Source organism: Eupeodes corollae, chromosome 1 (assembly GCF_945859685.1).
Source record: "Eupeodes corollae chromosome 1, idEupCoro1.1, whole genome shotgun sequence".
Classification (NCBI taxonomy): domain Eukaryota; kingdom Metazoa; phylum Arthropoda; class Insecta; order Diptera; family Syrphidae; genus Eupeodes; species Eupeodes corollae.
Genome location: NC_079147.1, coordinates 156328222 through 156353852, shown reverse-complemented (window position 1 = coordinate 156353852; position 25631 = coordinate 156328222). Strand labels below are relative to the sequence as shown.

The 25631-nt window shown below is 33.8% G+C and overlaps 1 protein-coding gene across 1 annotated transcript in view; it reads left to right on the top strand.

Annotated features, from left to right (window-relative positions):
- The window catches only part of LOC129954191 (uncharacterized), a 123977-nt gene extending 110106 nt beyond the window's left edge, over positions 1 to 13871 (top strand). Inside the window, exon 3 of the mRNA XM_056067936.1 lies at positions 9194 to 13871. Within this exon, the coding sequence (XP_055923911.1) occupies positions 11634 to 13853 (2220 nt within the window). The 5' untranslated portion in view covers positions 9194 to 11633 and the 3' untranslated portion in view covers positions 13854 to 13871. The remainder of the gene's footprint in view (positions 1 to 9193) is intronic.
- Positions 13872 to 25631: the final 11760 nt, after the last annotated feature.

The window sequence follows — 25631 nt, the reverse complement described above, 5'->3', positions numbered from 1 at the left end:
ATATTCATAACTTTAACGTAAAGCCATCATACTTTGGACCCACTGCGATCTTTATAGGTATGTTTTTTAACCGTACAATGCGAACGCGCGCCGCCTCGCCGTTCGTACCTTTTTCAATGCAATTTTCAAGAATTAAAAACCACTGTACACCCCTCAGCAATTAAGAAAATAACAAAAACCATTGAGTATGCACTTTATTTCAACAAAATATTCACACTTTATTATGATTTAAATCTTTGTTTAAAACTATTTTATATGAACTAAGAACTACTGCATTCATTTGCATTCATAAATGTCTACAACAAGTAAAAGCTTTTATAGTTTTTCGAATGCAAATAACTTGAACTGAATGCAAAAAATATAGGTACGTTAAAAATACAAAGAATGCAAGGAATTCAAATTTGTGGAAGGAATTCAAGTGACTGCATCAGGTCTCAATTTTATATTTATTTCAATGAATTATTGATTTCATTTAAATGAATTATTAGCAATTGCGATTTCTTACTTAAATTGTTAGGAGTTTCTTTTCCTTATTAATCGAACTACAAATATTCTGCAGTAGTTTTTCTAAACACAAAAGTTGAAATAAGTACATTTTATTGTACGAAAAATTCAGAATTTGTAAAAAAGTATTGATAAAGTCAGACGTTGAACCTCCTTTAACTTGACCTTCTTTATAATTTATTATCAAAATTCAATAAAAAAAATATTGTACCTGCTTATTTAAAATCATGTGAAATATTTCTGAAAATAGCATCAATTGTGCTGAAATGCTAACACAATAAAATTTCATCACGAACAATTTTGAACAAAAAAAATAATGAATGAAACAAGATAACCTAGAGACCTATATTTGACATACATGTGTCACGCTATTAATTAATGATTTTTTTTTTCATCTCGGAATATAAATTTAGTGTTTTTGTTTTCCTTAAATTTTAATCATTAATTTTTTGTCTGCAAAATAATAACAAATTTGTTTTTCATAAAAAAATCTCCCATCTCCTGACTTTGAAAACTTTCCATTCATTAAAATTGAGTGCATAAAATAACAAAAATTAGTTTATATACATACATAGTTTTGAAATCATCTTCCTCTTTTATTTTTATGTAAATACGTTCTTAGACGAAAAACAAAACTGCCCCTTTGTTATATTTTAAATACTAATTGATTTCTATTAACAATAGACAGTTTAAAGACCTTATCAAAATTAATTAAATATACATACCTATTCCAGTATGCATATGTACATATAAATTTGATTAAATTAAATTTAAATGGTTATAAATTAAGTATTTAGGCAACAAGTATTCTAAAACACGAAATGTTTTGCTTTGGAAAATTGATTACAGAAAAGTAAATAATATACCAATTTAACAGTTGTTGAGTATGGTTAGTATAGGTAAATATATTAAATTTAATGAAATAGCTACACCTGATGGATATATACCAATAATACACATTTTATGCAAATTTTAATGCCATGATATTGTGTTAAGAACATATGTTAAAAATAATTCATGACGTTATTTGTTTATAGAACATTATAATGTTTTGGGGTTTTCAAGGAAATATTTTGGTTGCTCATACAAAACAAAAAAAGTTACAAAGTTCATAGCACAATGTTATTTACTTTTTTGTATTTATTTATTTTAATTTTTGTTTTTTGGTTAAATTAATTGTTATAATGAAAAGATTTACTAACAAGTTTCTTGAATACTTAATATTAGACAAATTCAACAATCCCTCTAATTGCGTTTTATACATTTTTTTTAAAGCGTTATTTTTTAATTTTTTTTAAAACTTATACAATTATTGCGATTCAATTTTTCGTAGGTTCACTCAAAAAATAAATGTTGAATATTATATCCTACTGGTTAAGCTTGAGTCCAGACCTCATTCAGCTTATGTACATTAGTGGTGGATCCAGGGGGAGGTCAGTGGGGGTGGCCATGAAACACAAGTTTGATCCTAAATCCTAAAAATAATTCGAAATCAAACTGACTATTCTAGATTTGTTTTACTGGAACTTCAATTGTCTTTGAAATAGATTCTTACAAATTCTTGAAAATTCTGAAACTAATATCTGCAGTTTCATTTAAGTTTTTTGCTTCACATTAAAAGTTGGATACTTATTGAAAGTAGATTATTTTTAAGATTGATTAAATATCAAACTTTAAAATCTTAGAACATAAAGTTGTACAACTTTCAAAAATATTCCGAAAAAATCGAGGCTGTATCTCTCACTTATTTGTCGAAAATCGATTTTTGACTTCAAATTTAAATTAAGTATGCTGAAATATATTTATTCTGCCTTGATGTAGAATATTTTTAATCAATATGCGACCATTTTAAGTTTTTCAGATATTGATGTTTTTCTGAAACCTTAGGTCATCGAACCTTCTAGTGTGACGACAGTTTCAGCTGCTCCTTATTCTGGAACCGTATTCGCAGTAGAGAATATTGTTATTGGGCCTTATAAAGACAGCGCCTCCATATCGACGTTTTAACGTGAACGGGTTATGAAATACACGTTGAAAATACGGAAGGTATGACGCCTTAACAAATAGAATAAATTTACTATTGAAGTGTATTTAGAAGTTGTATCTTTGCCACCTTTAGTTAGCAAATTCTTAAGATACTTTTTTTTCTGCGACCCATGGGAACTATACGGAAAGTACTGCATTCGTAAACAATTTTGAATCAATTTTTGAATCAAACATAACATTAAGATAGCAGAAGAGTCGAAAAAAGTGGTCTGTCCCGATTTCGTCTATCTTTATGCCTGTCTAGTGTCTATCCTCGCACCTACGGTCAAAACCATTGGGTCAATTGAGTTCAAACTTGGAAGTAAAAGATTCGTGCTAGGTGTTTTTTAAATTCTTTTTTAGACGAAAAATAACAATATTCCTCATACAAACTTTTCGGTAAAAAATCGAAATTTCGGATTTTATCAAAAACAAACCAAAATTTAAATCAAATTTTATGTTTTGGATTTTTAAAAAAACGAAAACGGGTCAATATATTGACGCCAATTTTAAGTGCAAGAAGAATATTAATAAGCTTTAAGAAACTGCAAATTAAAAATAATTTTAAACAAGAATTGAAAAATTGTATCTATGTATACAAAATTAATAAAAAAAAAAAACGATCTAACGATTTTCGAAAAAAAATATAATAAATCAAGAATGTTTTAATATTTAAAATACCATTTCAATTTATGAAGAACAAATTAATTAAGTGGTAAATTTTAAAATATAAGTTCTATTTTTAAACAGAGTGTTTGCATATATCAACATTAACCATGCAATTTAAAGAACAAAAAGAATATTAATCAATCAAATTTCTCTGATTTAAAAAAAAATAATTTTGTATTAAGATATTCTTAAAAACTTCAACGCAAGACATTGAAATGTTGAGATAGTTTTCCATCGTACACATTCATATAGATTTTTAAAACTTATTCTAAGTCTAAGGGGTTGGTGGTGGTGTGTACTCCAAACGACTGAAATTAAGTCTCTCATAACACCTTCCCAATCATTGTAGCGAGTTCCAGGTGTAACTTTTGGCGGTTAAAGAAGTCTTGTCCTGGCTTTAGAAAAACGTGATATCAACATTGATATCCGTATTTTTTAAGATAGTCGGGCAGTAGTCAAATCACTGGACTCTGTTCCTACAAACTCTATAACAGTCCATAACTGTCGATCATCTCTAATTGCCACAGAGACATTCCAGGTAGCAGTAAGGCAGATGAACTCGCCAGGAACGGTACAGTACAACCCATTCTACCACATTTAGCAATTGCTGACATACCAATCGCTTCTTGAAAACTATTGCTAATGCACGCCCAATTTTAGACGTACTGTAAAGTACAGATATTCTTTCTTTAGTCGCACCACACGAATGTGAAATGCTTTACCAAACTCAATGTTTCCCACTCATTACAATATGCAGACATTCAAAAGTAATGTGCACCGGTATCTCCTTTCTAATCCTATCCTCCTTCCTTATTGATCGTACTGTGATTAATCATGATAAGGGTATTAAAAAAAAAGATCGCATATAAGCTCGATAATTGGTGTCATAACCGGGCACTGTCTAATAGAAAAGCACACCAAGCGGCAAGGCATATTCTCAAATAATTTTTGCAGAAGTTGTATGGACGAGGAAGAGGAGGAAACAGTTCTTCACCTTCCCTGCGCTCAAAACGAAAGCATTGCCTAGGAGAATTTTTCTATAGGCATCTAAATCCTATTAGCATAATCAGCCTCTCTTGTTTCGTTAGTGACTCAAACTAGGAGAAAGCCTCAAGATTCAAGTGGCCTAAGTGTCCTGCTCCATCACGGAGAGCCACTTTAACCTAACCCTTTCTAAGTCTGAGGCAGATGAGTTAATTGAACAAGATTGTCTCCAAAATGCTTCTAAGTTGTTGTATTTTAATACTTAAATCTAGAGTATTTCAAAAATCTTTTGGAATAATTTCATAAGCTAGGAGTACTTTCTAGTATTATTTAATTCAATTACAATTTGTACAAAGATTACTGCCCCCCCCCCCCCCTCCTGACTACTAGTCTTGATCCTCCCTTGATTTACACAAGCTTTTGTTAAAAGGTAAACAAAACCTTAAATGGAAGGAAAATATATTATTAAAATAAAATCAGAACCATATGAAATAAAAAAATTCAAACACACATTTTTAAGAAAACGATATTTTCTTCAAACAATTTTGTCCAGTGATTTTGTATGTAGAGATTTGGTTTTCTTAGCATGTTTACATAACCATAAAGTAATAATTGCTTTCAACATTATTCTCCTCGCGCCGTCCTACAAGTTTAAATAAACAAGCATAATATTTATATACACATAAAATAAGTTATTTTAAGACTAAATCAAAAGAGGGATCATAATAATTATAACCTTAAAGTTACCAAGGAAATTAACTCTTGTTAATCAGTAGTTTAATTAGCTTTTTTTATTGCTTTTCAAGTTATTTTCATGTTGGTAATTTTAAACAGTTTGTAATGATGTATTTGTGTAATAAAGTCACGATGTCATGGCCATTTTTGTATTGAAACATTTAACAATTAACTATAACACAAAAAATACATTAAAAAAAAAAAACTATTTACATTTGGATGTTTAAGGTCTCCACTCTGTCCATAGAAAACTTTGAGTCACTCTTTAGAAGAGCATTAAATATTTCAGTTCATTTAAGTACACATGGGAAAAGTGTTGAAAACAGAAAAATTATACGAGATCTATGTTTGAAAGTAGAAAAAATGTTTAAAATGAGGTTTTTGAAAAATTATGAAGCACATTATGAGATTTTCTTAACCATTGTGGAAGAAACGCTTATTTAAGGTATCTTACCACATTTTGAAAAAATGTATTAAATTTTACAAAGAAAAATAACAAATATTTCGCACTGCCCCAATATTTATTCGTATTGAATCGTTTAGTCATTTCACTAAAAAAAAAGACATCTGGTTCAATACTTTTTGGTTATTGACACAAACAATAGATTAATATTTTTTATAAAAGATAATTATGACCATCAAATGATCGATTTTTAGAACTTTGAAACACAGAAATATTAAAAGGTTCAATCGATTGGTTGATTTGGTTTTTTCCAGATTTATTTAGTTTAATACACTTTTAAGCATGGTGTACAATATCTGTGTTATCATTTTGATAAAGGTTTTAAAGCTTTGACTTATTTTTTATTCTTGACATTTTAACTCATTCTCAGCTCATAATATTGGACAAGAACATGATACCAATATATCCTATATATCATTCAATTTATTTATTCTGAGTCTTATTCATCTCAAAATGTGGACAAAAAACAGAAACAGATTACTTAGAAGTCTTTTAGAATAAAATATTTTAAATTTATATCTTCACCAGTTTCAATCTTAAAATAATAAAAAGTGTAAAATGTGAAATGTGTTTTTTTAGATGTGTGGTATGTAATAAAAACAAAAAATCATTTAATTCAATTATACTTTAATGGCGCACACTCAAACTTAAAATTTATTTAAGGTAAGTTACAGCTCCGCCAAGTTTGAATGAATTCTAACACAGAGGTACAATATTCTCTTTCAATTTACTTGAGCTTATCTGCGTAGACAAGTGGTGTTAAATCGCATTATCCTGGAAGCCATGATACTAGATAATGCGTTCTCCAAAACTTTTCTTCGAAACATTGATTTCTTCGTTGATTTTATGATTGTAGCGTCGCCGACCGTCTTATTGGTGGCCCACATCAACATTGTCCATTAAATTTTGGTGGGCTTCATTTTTGACGAAATAAGGACAAATGATTCACTGTATCCATATAGAGCACAACAAACAATTTTTGTTCTTCGGGTCTTCTTCGATACTCTGCTACTAGGCAGCAATAGCCGTCTTCGAAGAGTGTACGGCGTCTCTGAGAATGCGCATTATCCACGATCCACCTGAGTAAAAGTGTTGAGAAGCTTATCCATTGTTTTTTGAATTATTGACTCTTTTTAACGATTATTTTCAGGGAATATCATTCCCAGTGCACGTGCATTGCTCGTAGATAACCATTATTTTAGTTATAAATTTACACGATTTGCAAACGGTGTTCAGAACTAAATTATTCATTACGAAACGGCAATCCAAATTTAGCACAAATCAAGTGACACCTGTAAAAAAGATAAGCTCTGAAAAAAGTGAAGCCAGATTGAAAACCACAGGTCTAAAAAAAACAGTATGTATGTTGATTCGAACCCTAGTTAGAAAGTTAAATTCAACCCTAATCATCAAGCCAGAGGTTATAAGTACGCCAATCTTCAGTAAGTATTTAATAATTTCTCTAAAGTCAGAAATTTCATAGGTAATTAAAAAAAGTTAAGTCGCATGCATAACTAAATATTTGCCAGCTGCTAGAATTACACTGCACATGCGCCACTCATTATATTCCTCAATCATGATTAAAAACTTATTAGGTTATTAAAATCACAGTACAAACGCTAAGTTATAGTGTATTGACATAAATTAAAATTCTTTTGGAATTAAATAAAAGTTAGCTATACAAAAAAGAAAGTAATTTAAGTACGTATGTACATTGAGTCATAGATGTTTTACGAAGACTAAATCAAATCTATTATATTGTGTACATACTTATATGCTATTACATATATATTAAAATTAATTAATTTAATTTTTTTTCTGTGCAAGTTATCTACAGAAAACACTTTAAATGCGATTACGCTAAGTTGATTATTATTGTCATATAGATTAAACCTCAATTAAAGCTTAATGTTGATATATGAATAAATTTGATGATTGTACGTACATAAACGACATTCAAACCAGATCAGAGACACAAACAAGATAGCAACAAAAACATTTATAATATTTTTAAAGTAATAAAGCAAACTTTAGTCAGAAATTACTTTACTTAAGTGTGTAGGATGCATATAAACATATGTACCCACTGTGAAAACTAGTTTTGGAGTTTCTCATGACACCTCACATTCACTTTTCGATACATACATTTTTCAAGACCTAATAAAATCTGAACTTCAAATGCGGCATAGATTATTAATTGAAATGTAATTTGAGATAATTTTGAAAGTTAAAAAACGATGCAAACTTAGTTCAAAGAAAATACAATTAATAGTTTCTAACTAAGGTTATTGTAGCGAGTCTAACAAACAAAAATACAATAAGCGTCTGTTCTTATTAACTTAGCAAACTTCTTACCTAACCTCTACAGTTTGCTACTTAGATTGCTTTTTAATCATATTTCTTATAGAAATACTTAACTTCTTAATTCTTTTGCACGTCATTCATTTTCTCGTTAACGTCTGCATCAAAAATCAATAATTCAGTAGTAGTTAATAGAGTCTACAAAAAAAAAAAATCAAAACAGAATGTTAAACATTTACCTTCTAATTAATCTTTTTTATAACCTTGATTTATCAAAACAAAAGTGGCTTTATTCTAAAAGCTGACAGAAGCTATACATAAACATATTTTGATGTATTTATAAAACAAATTCATCAGATAAAGATCTTTTTAAAAGACTTCTTAAATTTTTTTTCATTGACTTAATTGAATTCTAAATGAACCAAACTTCGATAAAGACTGCAAATTTCTATATACCCAAATTATACCGACTTAAGAATGAATTTGCAATTTTGTATTTCCTTGTTTAATTTGTCTAACTAATTATTATACTTTGTTTTGTACTTTGAATATCAGTTTCTTGTGTTTATCAATTGGTATACGAATATGCTATTTTCTTAGGCTTGTCTATTTCTTCTTATAAATCAAAAATGTATTTCCATTTTAATCTAAATACTTGTTTGTAGGTCAGATTTGAGTACATAAATAATTTAAATATGTCATCCTTAGCTAATAGGTAACTACAATACTTTTTTCAAGTAAGCTGTCGAAGATACCAACATTTCACCACGAATCTTTTATTTTTCCCGAGAAATATGTCAAAAATTATAGTCCAATTTCAAGTTCCATTGATTGTATCATGGCTAAAATTCATAGCCGTATGCTTTTTTGAGATTTTACACCACAAACTAAAGAGAGATTGATACAAATTGAAGCCCCTAAATAGCGTTTAATGAGAATCACCGGAGACTCGGCCCGGTTTACAGGACTTGACACTTTAACAATGCTTCAGTGCTACTCTTATTGCTTCAAGTCAATTTGAACTGTTATGAATCACTTATTCAATGCGGGATCATAATTAATTATTATATCATTTTTTGAAAAATAAAACGATATCTTTACCTTGTCTTAGAAGTACCTAATAAATGTCACACCCTGATGACACCAATCTGATTATAAGTTATTCATAAAACCTATTTTTGAAAATCGGTCATTGGTTTTGTATAATCTATAATATAATGCATTTAAGACTTGCATATATAGATATAGAAATATAACCACAATAAAAAAATGACATTTCACCATCAAACTTAATTAAAAACCAATCAGGCTTTTAAAGTCCAAAATAAATAAACTTTATGTCCATTTTCAAACAAAAAAAAAAACACAAATTAAACAAGCCTCAATTTTAACTTCGCATCATGTTATAAATCCAAAACTTTGTGACTGGAAAAACCCCGCCGCAAAAATAAAAAAAAACTCACACAAAAACAACTTAATGGACTAATTATTATTTTATTTCTTTCATTCCAGACTTTACATCAAAACCTCACAATAAAGTGAAGTCAACTTACTCTATTTCAACGCAAACAGGTAAAGGAAAAATACCTGCCAACGATAACAACATCTGTGAATTGCAAGAAAAGCATTGCACATACCTGCAACAATACAAGTTGCAACAAAGCCTATACAAGAAGCCAATTCAACTAAAACCAAACTACAAAGATCTATTCCACAATTACCAACTTGGACTATACACGCACTTTGTCCAGACTTCTAGTTACAAGCAAACTTCTTTAGTCATTCAAAACCGGCTTGAAATATATTTTACTTTTTGTCTATAGTGGTTCCCCAGATCTTTGTTAATTTGAAAGAAAAAAAAACTACGTCATTGATCCGGATAATTAGTATCTAGGTACACGCGCACTCAACGAATATTTACTCTAATCACTAAAATAATAGGTACCTATCATTATTTAAATTATCAATCAACTTAACATGCAGCGTGCGCCTGTTTTATAAGCTACAAAACAAAAGTTCACACGTTCCCGGACTTGGGAAAAGTCGAAACAAAAACAATTACCAAAGTTATCAGTGAGACAAAAAAAGTAAATAAGACACTAATCCACAATGAAATCTAGAATTTAGTTCAATGCTGATCAATTTAAATACAAAGATTGAAACTATCTATACATTTACATCATAAGACAAAAAAAAACAACACAAAACAGTACAAAAGCCAATAGACCCTCAATAGTCTTTATATTTACCTAAATCCCTAATAAATTGATTGTGCATATCAAATCAAAAATACAAAGCAAATACTATCCCACACAAAATGTGACAATAATAATTTAATAACACAGTCATAGTTTTTTATTAATTTATTAAAACAATTTTATAATCATTCTTCAAAATACTCAAATTGATACTAAACTGATTCACTCAATTCTGCAGTGTGATGAGGTGTCTTTCCACTCGAAAGAGATCTCACGGAAAATCGTCGGTCCCACATAATATATTTACCACAAATACAAACAAACAAAAAACTAAAAGATATTTTGAAATTCACCACACCATCAGATACAAAATCCAAAGAAAACCCAAAACACTGAGTTAGGAAAATATATCACCATCACCATAAGCGCACCTTTTTCCATGCTCTTTTACTCTCCGCGTTTCTCTTAGGCACTCCGAAATGCTCCTAAAGAGATATCCACAAAACTTAAAGAGCAAAAAATAGAGCGCACAGATACATTTTTTACAAAGAAAGAAAAACGATCTTCGCGTCGATTGAAAACGAAATATACCCAACGCTCCGGAGATTCACAAAGTTCATACAGACAGTCGGAGACGCTCGCTTGTATGTCTTTATTTATAAATAAATAATTTTTTTGCAGTCTCGCGATATATATTTCTTGAGGGAAATTGCTTGAAAAACGAACAGTTGTGACTACAACGCTCAAGAGTGAAGATCTGTTTCGCTTCGCGGATTCTAACAATCAGACAAAATAAAAAAAAAACAAGAAATACAAAAGTTCGGCTTATTTGAAAAAAGATACACACTCTTTGCGGAAGATACAATTTAACACATTTTTCAATTTCGACAAACAAAACTAACTAAAAACTAAACATTGAAAAAAGATCTAAAAACTCGGTACGGTTTCATCGTGTATATAAATAGAAACATAAAATATTTTAACTGAAGATCGTCTAGTGACTTAAAGATACAAAAGAAACAAAAAAAAAAACAAGTATCTTGTAGATACAAGACGTTGTCCTAAATAAAAATCTCGGTTCGAATGCAACAGAAAATCACGATCATACGATCATACCTCTATACCTGCTTTATCGATCGACAGAGTTAAAACTAGTGTTGAAATTTTTGTATTTTATTTTACAAATAAAGTGAATAGCTAATGAAGGTGATGATGATTATTATTATTAACAAAAATTAATCACATGTATTTTAATTTTAATGAAAAATTAACTTAAAAAAGACGAAGAAAAATCGAAAGAGAGAACAAATAAAAAAAACTAACCAAACCAGTGCCAATTTTTAACCAAATAAGAAAAAGTAAGAAAAAATAAGAAGTGATCAAAAGTGATCTTGAGTGTAAATTTCGTGCAAAATAAAAAATGTCCACAAGTTGGGCTCGAAAAATTAAACAACTAATGCGAATAAATATATTAAATATAGTATCGTCATATGCAGTGATTTCACAGATACATTATTAAGATACTTAACATTAAAACTTCAAAAGTTTATATCGGGTTGAATTAAAAATTGTGAAAAAAATAAAATATTATAAAACCCGGAAATAATATACCAACCAACCAAAAAAGAATCTCATAAACAAAAAGAGAAATCCAAAGACAAAAATCAAAAATCAAAAAATATTCATCGAAAAAATAAAAAAAAAAACATCATATTTATAGCCAATATTAAAAAGTAGTATTATTATGTACAAATATGGCAATAGACTTTTTAATTTTTGGTTTACTCTTGATATCGTTCACAATAAATCTGCTGGCATTAGGTGCATTCTGGGTGACACCAGGGTTACGAACAACGGCTAATCGTTTTGTAATAAATTTATTAATTATTAATTTAATTGGTTGTTGTATATTAGCACCTACATTATTTTTAACTGGAAATATGTCGGCGGCCACAGTGCAAACAGTAGATGATAGCTCAGATATCATCACAACAAAAGGAAGTCCTACTGATTATCATCGATTGACCATACACAGAAATCAGATGAATGCAGAGGAAGTGACAATTGATGAGGAGGCGGTTCGAAATGGTAGCGAACTTTCGGAGACAATATTCAAGTGCAATTCAAGCTATTGTGAACAGCTGACAATTGACGACGAAAGATGGAGACAAATTGTGATAACCCAAATCGATGGGAAGACGTACAATAATGTGATAGTAGATCCTAGTGTCCGAACTAGAGATAAGCCTAGAATAGTGGAGTCTACATCAATGATGCGGTGTTGGTCGATTGACCTGGCAGCGGCATTGGGAGCGTTATCGGTGCTCTTGGTAGTCGGCGATACATGGATGGCTGTGACAGATCCGCTGCGTTATCACAGTCGCATATCGGGAGTGAAGGCGTGGGTTCTGATCGCTATGACCTGGGCCTTGGGAATTCTCTTCGGAGTGATGTCAGCCTTTAGGGAGATCAACTTTGAGTATACAACAGTGATTGGAAAGCAGAAACGATACGCTCTACCGGAACAGGTAGAGGTGTTTAGTATGACAACGAGCACAATATTCAGTATGATCTTTGCGAGTATTTACTTCATTGTGATTATCCTACTGCCATTTGGATTTGTCTGTGGTATGTACTGGAGAATATTCTCAGAAGCCAAAGAAAATGGCCTGAGAATCCGTCAGAATGGTTCATCGCCATTGCTTCAGAGTGCAACTAACCTTTCCCACAGTCATAATCAGGGAAATACACATTTGCTGGTGCAGCGGAATTCCATATCGGGGGCATCGACAAATGGTGGTTTGCACATGCAGATCGATCATAAAAGAAACCGGAGGGAGTCAACAGTGACGATCGCTGAAACCGAGAAACCCATGAGACGAAATTCGTCTACACCACCTCTACCTCCAACGACAGCGACAGCGGCCCTAGCTCCTCTATCCGAGCCCGAAAAAACTTCGATTGGAGAAAGAAATCCAACGAGCATATTGTTAACTTTGTCAAGTGCCAGTGGAGAAATCAAGCGAAACTACTCAGTACGTCAGTTGCCCCTACTCGGACGATCTTCTCAGGATCTTTTAGCAGCTGACAGACTTCATGCCATTCGCCAGATACACTCCACACCAAATCTCCAAAAGTACAACCAGGGACATCGGAACTCCTTGACCGGTTTCGATGCAGCTTCCCGCCAGCGTTATGTGCCTCATCAGGCTCTACAAATCCCAACAATCCATGCCTCGCCAAAGGCTCTCAGCTACATGACATCCATTCGACACCGGCTCTCGAATGCTTCATCGCTTTTCAAGTATCGCGATGAGTCGCGTGCCGCTCGCATCAGTATTCTAGTCGTTATTATGTTTCTTGTATCCTACCTGCCCTATGGCCTCCTGGTATTACTCCAAGGACGTCTAATCGATAACTTTCCTCACTCAACTCAGCTAGCAGTCTTTATGATTCTACTTGCCAATCTCACTTCACCGTTTATCTTCGCTTATAGGAATAAGCGCGTTCGCCGTGGCGTCACTCGCCTCTTCGGCTTGGATGCCCGTTCCCGAGAGCGTCGCTTACAACGTGGTAAAGGTGGCTTCCTTCGCTATGGCACCAAAGCCAGTATTAGTGTTAAACGTAGCAGTAGCAAAGTGTCTTCATATTCAATGAACTCATGTAAATATCTAACACCAATTCTTAGGCACACAAATAATAGTTTAAAAAATAGTAGTTACACTAATGAAGCTAAGAAAAACTCAAAAACATCAGATACATTCCTAACGAATGCGGCAGCGGTTAATTGGTTTCAAAATTCATCGATCCAAAAGAGCACCATTTTGGAGAACATCGTTGTCGACACCACAGTTCACATCCAACCTGAGGACGGCGTCGACGAGAAATGTTCTATTTTCAAAATGTTCTGCCAGAGTTCGCGTAATTTAAGTTGTGCCACACAATCCTGCACAGCAGAACCAACGGAAGTTTAGTAAGAACTTACAAAAACAGTGTTAACTTCCGTCTAGAAAAGGTACCTTAAACAATTTTGTTTTTTTAATCGATTTTTTGCAAAACTAATAATTTTTAACAAAATTTAATAATAAAAAAATCTTTACATAAAACTAATAACTAAACCAAAAAATCTGTAAACAAAAATTAAAGTAACAAATGAATTTAATTGTGTTTTGTTTTAATCTAAACAAAATATTTAATATAATAAAATTGTTAATTTATTTATAATAATTGTTGATGTATCAAACCAAAAAACAAAACGAAAAAATTATAAGCAAATCGAATCAAAGATATGTAATTATTATACAGAGATGCAGAAATCAATTATTTAAAGAAAAAAAAACATGACAAATTTTATTTAAATAAAACCAAAACGACACTATTTATTTATACACTTAAGATAAACAATAACAAACAATCTAAACAATTATAAACGAATAACCATTCAACAATATGTGAAATTACAAAGCTGAGTTTTAAAAAAAGTATTTTTAAGTCAAACAACTTTGAAAAAAAAAAACAAAGAGAAATATTTTTGTAAAACTTAATTAACGATATATATAAATAATTATTTATAAAATTTAAAACAAACAAATGTTAAAAATATTGTTTTCATATTGAAAACTTTTTTCTTGATGGCTATTAAATTATTATTTCTGTTATTTTTTTTGTTTTTGTTATTTAACAATTTGTATTATTTACATTGCTTGTACCTCATTAGATTTATTTAATTTTTTTACTAAAAACTGCATAAAATTTTTATAAACTTATACGTAATTATTTTATTAACACAAATAAGTCTTGTATATAAATATTTTTGCAAAAGATATGCATTTTTTGTTTAAATTCTTTAAAAGCGACTGCATTTTTTTTTTTTTGTTATACATGCCAATGTATTTTATTATTATATTTTTTTACTATAATTCACTTGTAAATTGATTTTTATAAGAATGAATTTATAAACAAAACTATATTTGATTAAAGATAATTCTACCAAAATAATTATGATGATGAAAAAATAATTAAACACGAATTAACGAATTGTGATGAAACTTATTGTTAAAAATTTTAAAAATATAAGAAGAAAGAAAAGCCGAAAACATGATAAATAAAAATTAACTTAATAGTTATTTGAAAATTTAAACAAATTTTGGTTTTTTATTCAAGGTTTACTATTTTTCCTGTGGTGCACATTTTTTTTGGGAAGTTGGTTCGTTTTTTTCAGCAAAAAGTTCAGCAAATTGAGAAGTAAGTATGTTCAAGGATTTTATTCTTAAATTGGATTTTTAGGAAAAGAAATCAAACTATAAAAATAGTTTTTAAGAAACCTACGTAAATGTTTAGTTGTATATGGAATCATCTTCGATGTCAAATTTTTAGTCGGTTTAGTCATCTACTAATTTTCTGCAGAACGTGAAACTCAAAAATATGAACCATTTCTTCATAGAGTAAAAGACGAAGAACAAGAAACAATAGATAGACAACAAATAAGACAATAGAACTAAAGAAGCAAACTTTAACCAATAATTTTTAGAAGCTTTAAATTAGAAAAACTTGGCACAAACACAAAATCAATAACTATGTTGTCTTTTAGAGCAGGAGTAGTTTTGTGGCTTATTTGGATGGACCTGTGACTTAAGAAAGCCTTACAAGAAAAAGTTTCAAGGTGTCAAATCACACCATCTTGGTGGCCCATTCCAATCACTTCTTCGGTGCGAGAAATCATATGTCTGTGGTGTTCATATAATTCAATTCAAGACACAAGAAGTTGTGATCATTGACCCTTAGCGATCGCCGCGCCCGCCCTGTCGACACCAAGCATCATTTTCGAAGAAGTACGAACCGATGACGCCTATAGCTCAAAATCCACATCAAACAGTATTACTATTTGGATGTATTGCCCACCTCGAGAATTTCGAATTTATCGATGAAGTTCCAACTCTGGCAATTTTGGTTTTCACGTAACCATTCATACAAAAAGGGACCTCATCGCTTAAGATGATTTTTTGGCCAAAATGTTGATCAACTTCCAACTGCTCCTAAAGCCAATAAGTCAACTGGTTTCAACTTCTGTGCCAGTTAGATTTTGTATGAAGACTCAAAATCACCATTTCGTGGTCTTCGACAGGCTAAGTTCTTGCGACCGACCGGGAACTGACGACCTAGAATTTTGATTCGCACTTTACGGACAGCGACGATGTTTGCTGAATGTTCACTGAGCTGGTGTACTCCAAAACATACACATACAGAAAACGTTGAATAGCTACTAGAAAACATTAACTTTAATAACAAGGTTTTATCACCTGCGAGTGTTGCTCTATACGCTGTAACTTGTCATGATGATTTGTCATAATCAAACCATACCTATTGGAAACCCCTTTTTAGGAATATGTTCGGTTCAAACACAAAAGAAAATTCATAATCAGAAAATAAACTTCAAACTATTCTTAAACCATATTTTATAAGTAATTAATCATCATAAAACAACTGCTTTTGTTTATTTTATCTTATTACTTTTTACAGTAGGAAATTCGTCAAATCTAAATGTTTGCAACCTTTTTAAAAAGAAGAGTCGTTCTGTTTCCTCTGATACGAGTATATTCGATGATTTGTTTAAATAGTGTATAACTTGGTGTGTAAGGGATTAGAGTTTGTTTTAACTATTTCAGGAAGTTTGTGTTAGCAGCGGCGTATTTAAAGATTTGGCGCACTGTATAGCAAAGAAAATTAAGCAATTTGTTTGTCAGTTCAACTTCTTTACTTAATAAAGCTAAACTATTAAAATGTTGTTACCTAATGCTTGACCTTAAATAGGTTTGTACTCGATTAAGTACGGAACAAGATCTCTCAGTTTACTACAAATTGTTACTGCAGTGCAAAAGTATTTATATTTTAAAGCAACCTCAAGAATGTTGTTTTGCTCCAGAAAATGTTTAAGTAAGTTCATTTAAAAACACGTCACAATTTGCAAATAGTAATGATTCTTTTTTGGTTCATTTTATCATTTTCAGAGGTTAAAGTTTGTCTCATCTCTTCAAAAATATCAAAGTATTCTCATTTTATTCTTAAAGACTATATGAGTTCTTAGTAGATCCGAGAGACAGTTTTGACGTCTGTAACAACACCTGGAATTTTGTTGATACCCTATTAGCTTATTTTAATATAGAACCCCAAAATTGAGACAATTTTGATGTCTGAACGGATTTGAATTAGGCCAATAAACCCCTAGCTTCAGTTTTCACTAAAAAGTTCTGGTGAACAGCATTTTAAATGACACTCAAAGTCGGTAGTTTTTGAGTTCAGCTAAGTGAAATATTTTCGATTGTGACGTTTTCGGGACCATTTAATTAAAAAGTTTTGCTCACTCTCTTGAAGCCCTGGCATGTTACTTGTTACTATTAGATGGACTTTTGCAGTTTTTATGTTAACGTTTAAAGACTTGAAAATATACATAACCTGCTTGTAATATGTCTTCTGCTTTTTGGCCTTAACTTTAAGTTTCATAAGTTTAAATTATAACTTAAAATTAAATTAAAACAATTAAACACTTTCGAAGCACTTGAAACTGAATGAAGCTCTTCTAACTTTTTTAAATGATAATGTTTCGTATGGCTTTGGAATAATACAAACAATTGAAGTATTCATATTTTTGCTTAAACAAGATATTAAAAAAAGCTAATTAACATGACTCAAATAATTAAATTGTACCTAATCGAGAAAAAAATCAACGGAGGTTATCGACTGAATGCAGTCTATTTGTGGCAATATTCCAACTTGCCAATAATAATCAATTATTTAATTAGTCTATAAAAAGCCAAAATATGTTTTTATTATAAGCTACACAGCTTTTCAAAATATTAAGAATTATCTTTGACCATAGACAAGAAGCGATGTACATTCTTTGGAACGATGAGACTAAAATAAACCTTTTTGGTTCGGACTGCGGACGAAATTTTAGTCGTCCTCAAGGAAAGGAGTAGCAACAAGGAGCCAGTAGCAACAAGATGTGGAGTTACTTTGACCAAGGAAAAATATCGTGTTATTTTAAAAAAGTTGATGTTTTCGTACGCTGAGGATAATTTACCACTTAGATTGCATTTTTAGAATGGTAACGATCCCAATCACTCTTCAAAATTGGTGAGTGCCTGGCTTCGCGGCTATCTGAAAAACTCTTTCGCCACCATGGTTTTAACAATATACACCAACTATGGGGGTCTTGGGTTCAATCCTTGCCTGTGCCAAGTTAATTTTTTCACGGGTACTGCCTCTTGCAAGGAATTGGCAAATCCTACAAGAGTAATTCTTGTCATGAAAAGTGCTTTCTCAAATAAGCCGTTCGGATTCGTTATATAAACTGTAGGTCCCATCCATTTCTGACAACATTACTCCCACACAGAAATGGTTGAGAGTTGTAAGTCGCTAGCCTCTGGTTCTTTATTTTTTATTTATTTATTTAGATTTTGGCACCCCGTGGGGGCTATTTTGTATTGGCAAGATCTAGCAAATCTTTCGTTTATCATTCAGTTGCTTATATGCCAAATCATCATGGCAAGTAAAACGATTGAACAGCACGTTCAAATGATAAAACTTTATTATCAAATTGAGTGTTCGTTAACGCAAACATTGCGAGCATTGCACCCATTTTAAGGTAGAAGTAGTGGCCCTTAACATTGGGCTCTTCAACGCTTGGTCGCCAAATTTGAGACGACCGGTTCAGTAAACAATCAGCCAACATCCGTATTTTCAAGAAACACATGATCGGCTGAGAACATTGTCCGTGAAAGTGTACAGCAGACCCCTTGGTTGTCCATTCCTTGCCATGCACAAGAACTCAGCCTTTCGCTATATACCTAAGTAATCGAATGCCTTTTCGGTAATTCAATGCCAAAAACTGCCGCGTCGCATAGAAACGTTCATTCAGACGGTTGAAAAAAAAAGAAATATTTTTTTACTCCCACACTAAGTTCAACATTCCCTATTGTTTTTAATACTGCAAAATGAAAAAAAAATTAAAAACAAAATTGGTTGCAATTCGGTTGTACAATTTTCTAAAATATTGTAAAATATTTTGTTTTTTTTTGCTATCCCTATTATTTTAATCAGCTGTGTACATTTTCTAAAACAATTGTATGACTTCTATCTGCGCTCGATAAAATAAACGCATAAAATAATTTCGCATAACTCATATTTGTGTTTGGTGTGTTGCTTTCAATCTGGCAATTCTTTTAGTCGGAATAGGTCTTTTTGATAGCTGTCATTTGATTTATGCTCAATTCGGTTTATCATTTCATAATAAATACACTAATTCCTGATTAACTTTTGCAAGTCCTGCAAACTAATAACGTGCAATATTACATAATAGGACAGTAGACTCGATACTTCGAGCGACGAACGAAACGAAAAGGCATATCCGTACATTAAGAGCTTTAAACCATGGATCACTTTCGCACCACGTTCACTAGTGGATATATCGCTTCCTTGAAAGCGCCGTAAAATGCACACCGAATACGATATCGATGCTCCGCCATCGCGTGCAAGAATTATACAAATCTGTGCCCATTAACATCAAGGAAGATTTTGCGATAGGATCTTGGCTTGCAGGCTTACCAAATCAAACCATCAAGCGCGTCGCAAGTTCTGTGAATGGGCCCAAAACGAAATTGCTACTGATCCTGATTCACAAGAACATTTTTTTTTAACGATTTTGCTATTTTTTGTTGAATATGTACGTTAACGACCGGCATGACATCCTCAAAAAGTCACTATTCAGTGTGTTCTATTATAGGCAGGGGGAATTATTTGGCCATATTTATTTTAAAAATGAAGCCGGATATAATGTTATATTCAATAGAAAGTTCTATAGAGCTATTATATAAGACTTTTTAGTGTATTAAGTAGTAGTACCTCAACTGGAGATTGGGTTCTAACCCCAGTGGAAAGTTGTTGGGGCAGCAAACGAGAGAGGGGGGAGAGGTGTTTCCACTAAAGGCACCTATTCTTATAAAGGTGGCAGCGGACGAATTCTCGAGATGGAATCAACGGTGGCGTCTACAGTTCCAGTAAGGTTGAACTACTTAGTTAATACCTTATAGGACTTCTTCGACATATTCGGAGCCTAGTCCTATAAGGAGCGGTTTATCCGGCTCCCCGTTCTTGGAGTTATACTAAGTATCTTTCCCTCCAGGTTGGGGGTTGTGCCGTCGGGGTGACTTCCTGGCCACGTTAAAAATACCTTTAGTTGCGAAGCACCAACAAGCCTCGGATACGGACGGATTCACTGTTGACAACCCACGCAAACGAAATAAGGACAACGAACTTCGAAATATTAGGTCCCTTAACAGACCACGTGCAGCCGAACAATTAGCGGAAGCCCTAAACTGCTGCAAGGCAGATATTACCGCCATCCAAGAAGTGCGATGGGTTGGACCGGGCGAACGTAAACTAAAAGACTGCGATATATACTACGGCGACTGCTACCGAGAACAAAGACAGCGTCTATTTGGGTGTGGATTTGTTGTTGGAACTAGACTCAGGCAAAAAGTCTTGAGTTTCAACAGTGTGAGCGAGCGCATCACGACAATCCGTATCAATGCTAAATTCGCCAACATAAGCCTAATATGCGCGCATGCCCCAACAGAGGAGAAAGATGAAGATACCAAAGACATATTCTTCGAGCTCTTGGACAAGACATATGAGCAGTGCCCTGGCTATGACATTAAAATTGTTTAGGAGATTTTAATGCCAAGCTAGGAAGAGAAGACATCTTTGGTGGGATAATCGGGAGATACAGCCTGCACGACACCACCTCCAACAACGGATTCAGGCTGGTCGATTTAGCTGCGGGGCGAGACGTTCTGATAGCTAGTACGCATTTCACGCATCTTAATTTCCACAAGGGAATCTCCTGATCAATCAACCGTCAAATAGATTGACCAAATTGCGATCGACGCACGACACTTCTCCAGTATCCAGGATATCCGAACATTCCGAGAGGCCAACATTGACTCGGACCACTACCTCGTAGTAGCCAAGGTACGGCTACAGATATCCCGATCCAAGCCAAAACAAGGAAGTACTGTGAGAATATTCGATGTTTGACGGCTACAATCGCAAGAGACTGCCATGTCCTTTTCCGATCTAGTCTCTAATAACCTTTTAAGGAGTCCTATGCTTCCTGCATTAAGCATTGAAAACCAGTGGCAACATTGCCTTGCAGCCATCAGAGACGCCACCTCTGAAGTAATAGGTTTCACAGGGCCACCACAGCCAAACCCCTGGTTTGACGACAAATGCCGGCAAGCCCACGCAGCGAAACAGCAGGCATACAAAACGGCGCTGCACAAAAGGACCAGAGCTGCTCGCAAGCCGGAACACCGGCTTCTTAGATGGAAGAAGAGAGAGCATGAGAAGCGCGCGATCGAGGTGATAGAGGGATGTCACAACAGAATTGAGAATATGGAAAGACCACTTCCCCAAATTATATAACGGTGATGACGAACCGAGTTCCGTTGTAAGGGAGATAAAACAACAACCTATGCGACGCAGGACAACAATTCCGCCTACCTGACCTTGACGAAGTGAAGATATCTATATCTTAACTTAAGTCAAACAAGGCTGCTGGAGCTGACAGAAACGCTGCCGAACTATTCAAAGCTGAAGGCGATGACTTGGAAGGGAGCATGCACCAACTCATCTGCAAAATATGGTCGGAAAAAAGCATGCCTGATGAGTGGAATCTAAGCATAGTATGGCCGATACATAAGAAAGGAGATCCTCTAAATTGCACCAACTACAGAGGAATCAGTCTTCTTAACATTGCGTATAAGATTCTCTCTGCCGTATTATGTAAACGTCTGAAGCCGTTCGTCAACAACCTGATTGGTCCTTATCGGTGTGGCTTTAGACCAGGAAGGTCCACTATCGACCAAATATTCACACTACGGTAGATCTTGGAAAAAACCCAGGAAAAAGCTGCGTATGACAGCATCTATAGGGAAGAGCTCTACCGAGCAATGTCTAGTTTTGGCATCCCTGTCAAACTTATCCGTTTGTGCAGAATGACGATACAGAATGCACGCTGCTCTATCAAGGTTGGAAAAGATCTCGCCGATGCATTTGATGTCAAAAAAGGTTTTAGACAAGGCGATGCACTGTCATGCGACTTCTTCAACATCGTTCTGGAAAGAATTGTGCAAAACTTAACCGTCAATACTAGAGGCACAATCTTGCAAAGGTCCATCCAATTACTCGGATACTCAGGTGATATTGACATAATGGGAAGATCAAAGCGTGATGTCAGTGGAGCGTTGTTGAGCATTGTGACGGAAGCGAAGAAGATGAGTTTAGTGGTCAATGAGGGCAAGACCAAGTATATGCTGTCCTCCAAAAAGGACATTGAACAACGACGTCTTGGACAAAACGTCACCATGGACAGCTATAACTTTGAGGTAGTTAAGGACTTTGTCTACCAAGGCACCACTGTTAACACAGGTAACGACACCAGCGCTGAAATCAAACGAAGAATAACTCTTGCAAATCGCTGCTTCTTTGGACTTAGAAGGCAATTGAGAAGTAAAGTCCTCTCTCGAGCATCTAAAAGCAACATCTATAAGACACTCATCATCCCGGTTCTCATTTATGGCTCTGAGGCCTGGACCCTGTCAAAGAAAGATGAGAGCGTCTTAGGATGCTTCGAGAGAAAAATTCTTTGTGTGAATTTTGGTCCCGTACGCATAGATGGAGAATGGAGGAGAAGATATAACGACGAACTGTACGGGCTGTACAGCGACACTGACCTAGTTAGCAGAATTAAAGTCCAACGGCATAGATGGCTAGGTCATGTAGAGCGGATGGACATCAACGCTCCAGCCCGGAAGGTCTTCGAATCCAATCCCGAGGGACGGCGCAGTAGAGGAAGACCGCTACTCAGGTGGCGCACGCAGGTGGGAGAGGACCTCAACCAACTTGGCGTGCGAAACTGGAGACAGCTAGCTAGGGACCGAGCTGGCTGGAGACGCATGTTGGTTGAGGCCCAGGTCCGCCCCGGACTGTTGCGCCACCTTAAGTAAGTAAGTATTATCTCGCCTCGTCGTGGACACGTGGCTTGGCCTTTATGCGATTTTTTCTTTTGTAGGGCTCGGTGAAGTCGCTTTTCTACACAAATATAATAAGAGACGATTGACTCATTGGACGGGAATACTGATTGGGAGCGTTATTGTATAAATCCCCAATTTCAGTTAAAAGTGGCCAGAATTTATTTGAGCCCGAAGCGGCGGCCACTTGCCCAAACCCATTTTTAAAACCAAACGGCAAATCCTTACCCTTATTCTAATGCCAAGTTCTTGACATATTATTGAATTATACGCGTTTTGTTTTTTCTTGAAAGGCATACGTCTAAAAAATACCCCTTTTAATCTATATAAAAAAATCTAAGAGAAAAATGAATTACAATATTTATACTATGTATATCTAGATATCTTTGGAACTTAAAATAGGTTTTTGTAAATATGTAAGCATAAGCACATATGTATGTAGGTATTATTTCAATTATGAATTATTCGCGTCAAAATAAAAGAAAATAATACATTAATTCAATGACGTGCCAGAGATGACCAGATGTGTGGCCTGTGGCCCAATTATTTATGGCATTACCTTCACGTGTCGTTGTTACTTGGACAAGATCCAGAAAAATAAAAATTAAATCAATGAATCTGCAAAATTGTATATTTCATCACTTGAAGCTATAAAAAATGTATAAACATTAAAAAAAAAAAAGATTTTGTTTTTGTTTTTATTTTATGTACTCTGAGGGCTTTCTACCTTATTTGTAAAAAAGAAAAAGAATTAAAAGAGTTGTCGAGGATTTCCTTCCTGACCGTGTCGTGAATTTATTCGGATGTATTTATTTTGATTCCGTTTATATTTTTTTCTTCGCTACATTAAAAATAATTTAGTCAAAAACTTAACTGGTTTGTCTTGATTTTTAAAAATAAAAAATATTGATTTTCATAAACTAAAAATTCAAATGTCAACTTTTTTTTCCTGGAGCTACGAAAGAGCTGCTGATGAAGATGCGATGGTGTCATTGTAAGCAAAAACCTACATCAAAAATAGATCGCTGAGTGATAAAGATCGAGAATATTGGCTTTTTTTTAGGAGAGATAGAATAATGACAGGCAGGTGCGATACCGAACTGACATCAGCCTCAGTTATGTTATAGAAATAAATCCAATCCAAACAGATGTTTTTGTTTTACAAAAATGCAACTGTACTGAAGCAATGTAGAAGTGCCATGCTGTGAGCGTTGTATGAATATAAAATAGGAAGTTCCTTTGTCTTTGCCGGTTCACTCACTGTCTTAAGAGTATACAGAGGAGGTATAAAAGGTCCTGATAGGATGGGCAGGTAGCTATGTTTAAAAGACGGAGATCGATAACAGAAAATTGTGTTGGGTACAAAGTTTCATTTTCGAAAATTATTGTAAATAACTGCAGGGAGCTAAGCCAAATGGAAGATTTACAAAAGAGAAGAATTTATTTTTTGAACATTTCTCCTTTTAAAAAGATCAATGATACCAACTTAGGTCAGTTTTGAGATGCCTCAGAGCTCAAATAACCCGATTTTGTTAAAGCATTGTAAACCTGATGATTTTGACCTGCGATATGAGACCATATATGTACACAGATACATATGTACTGTAATTGTACATAATGTACAAGTCTATGATTTCTTCTTGCTTCCAAAATAGTCAATGTTCTTCGGATGCTCGTTAATTAGCAGGTCGTGTTATATGTATTTATGTACATTTATGAGGTGGTGTTGGAACATTATGTTATTACATGTACATGGACCTTTTTAATGCTGGGAAGCGACTTACATACGTTAAAGACTTATTATGTATGTAGTTTTGGTATGTAGATAATTTGCAATTAGCAAATTTTTCATCTAAGGCACTTAGCTAAGTATGCAATCAAAAATTGAAGTTAAAGCTGTTTTCCGTAGAGAAATTAGTTTTACTTTTAATAGGAAAAATAATTAATAATATTTTTATACAAAATTAACCAAACGTCAAAATCATTATTCTTTGTTTATATAATTTTGTATTTGTAAGAACTGACAACTTTTTCTATCTGTTTCACTTGATTCCTAAAAAAACTATTAACTGATTTTTATACTTTCTAACGTCACACTTTGTTGAGATCATTACTTGTTCGGGAGATATTTGTGTTCAGAATTTACTTACTTACTTAATGTGGCGCTACAGTCCGGGCGGACCTGGGCCTCAACCAACAAGCGTATCCAGCCAGCTCGGTCCCTAGCTAGCTGTCTCCAGTTTCGCACGCCAAGTTGGTTGAGGTCCTCTCCCACCTGCGTGCGCCACCTGAGTAGCGGTCTTCCTCTACTGCGCCGTCCCTCGGGATTGGATTCGAAGACCTTCCGGGCTGGAGCGTTGATGTCCATCCGCTCTACATGACCTAGCCATCTAAGCCGTTGGACTTTAATTCTGCTAACTAGGTCAGTGTCGCTGTACAGCCCGTGCAGTTCGTCGTTATATCTTCTCCTCCATTCTCCATCTATGCGTACGGGACCAAAAATCACCCGAAGAATTTTTCTCTCGAAGCATCCTAAGACGCTCTCATCTTTCTTTGACAGGGTCCAGGCCTCAGCGCCATAAATGAGAACCGGGATGATGAGTGTCTTATAGATGGTGATTTTACATGCTCGAGAGAGGACTTTACTTCTCAATTGCCTTCTAA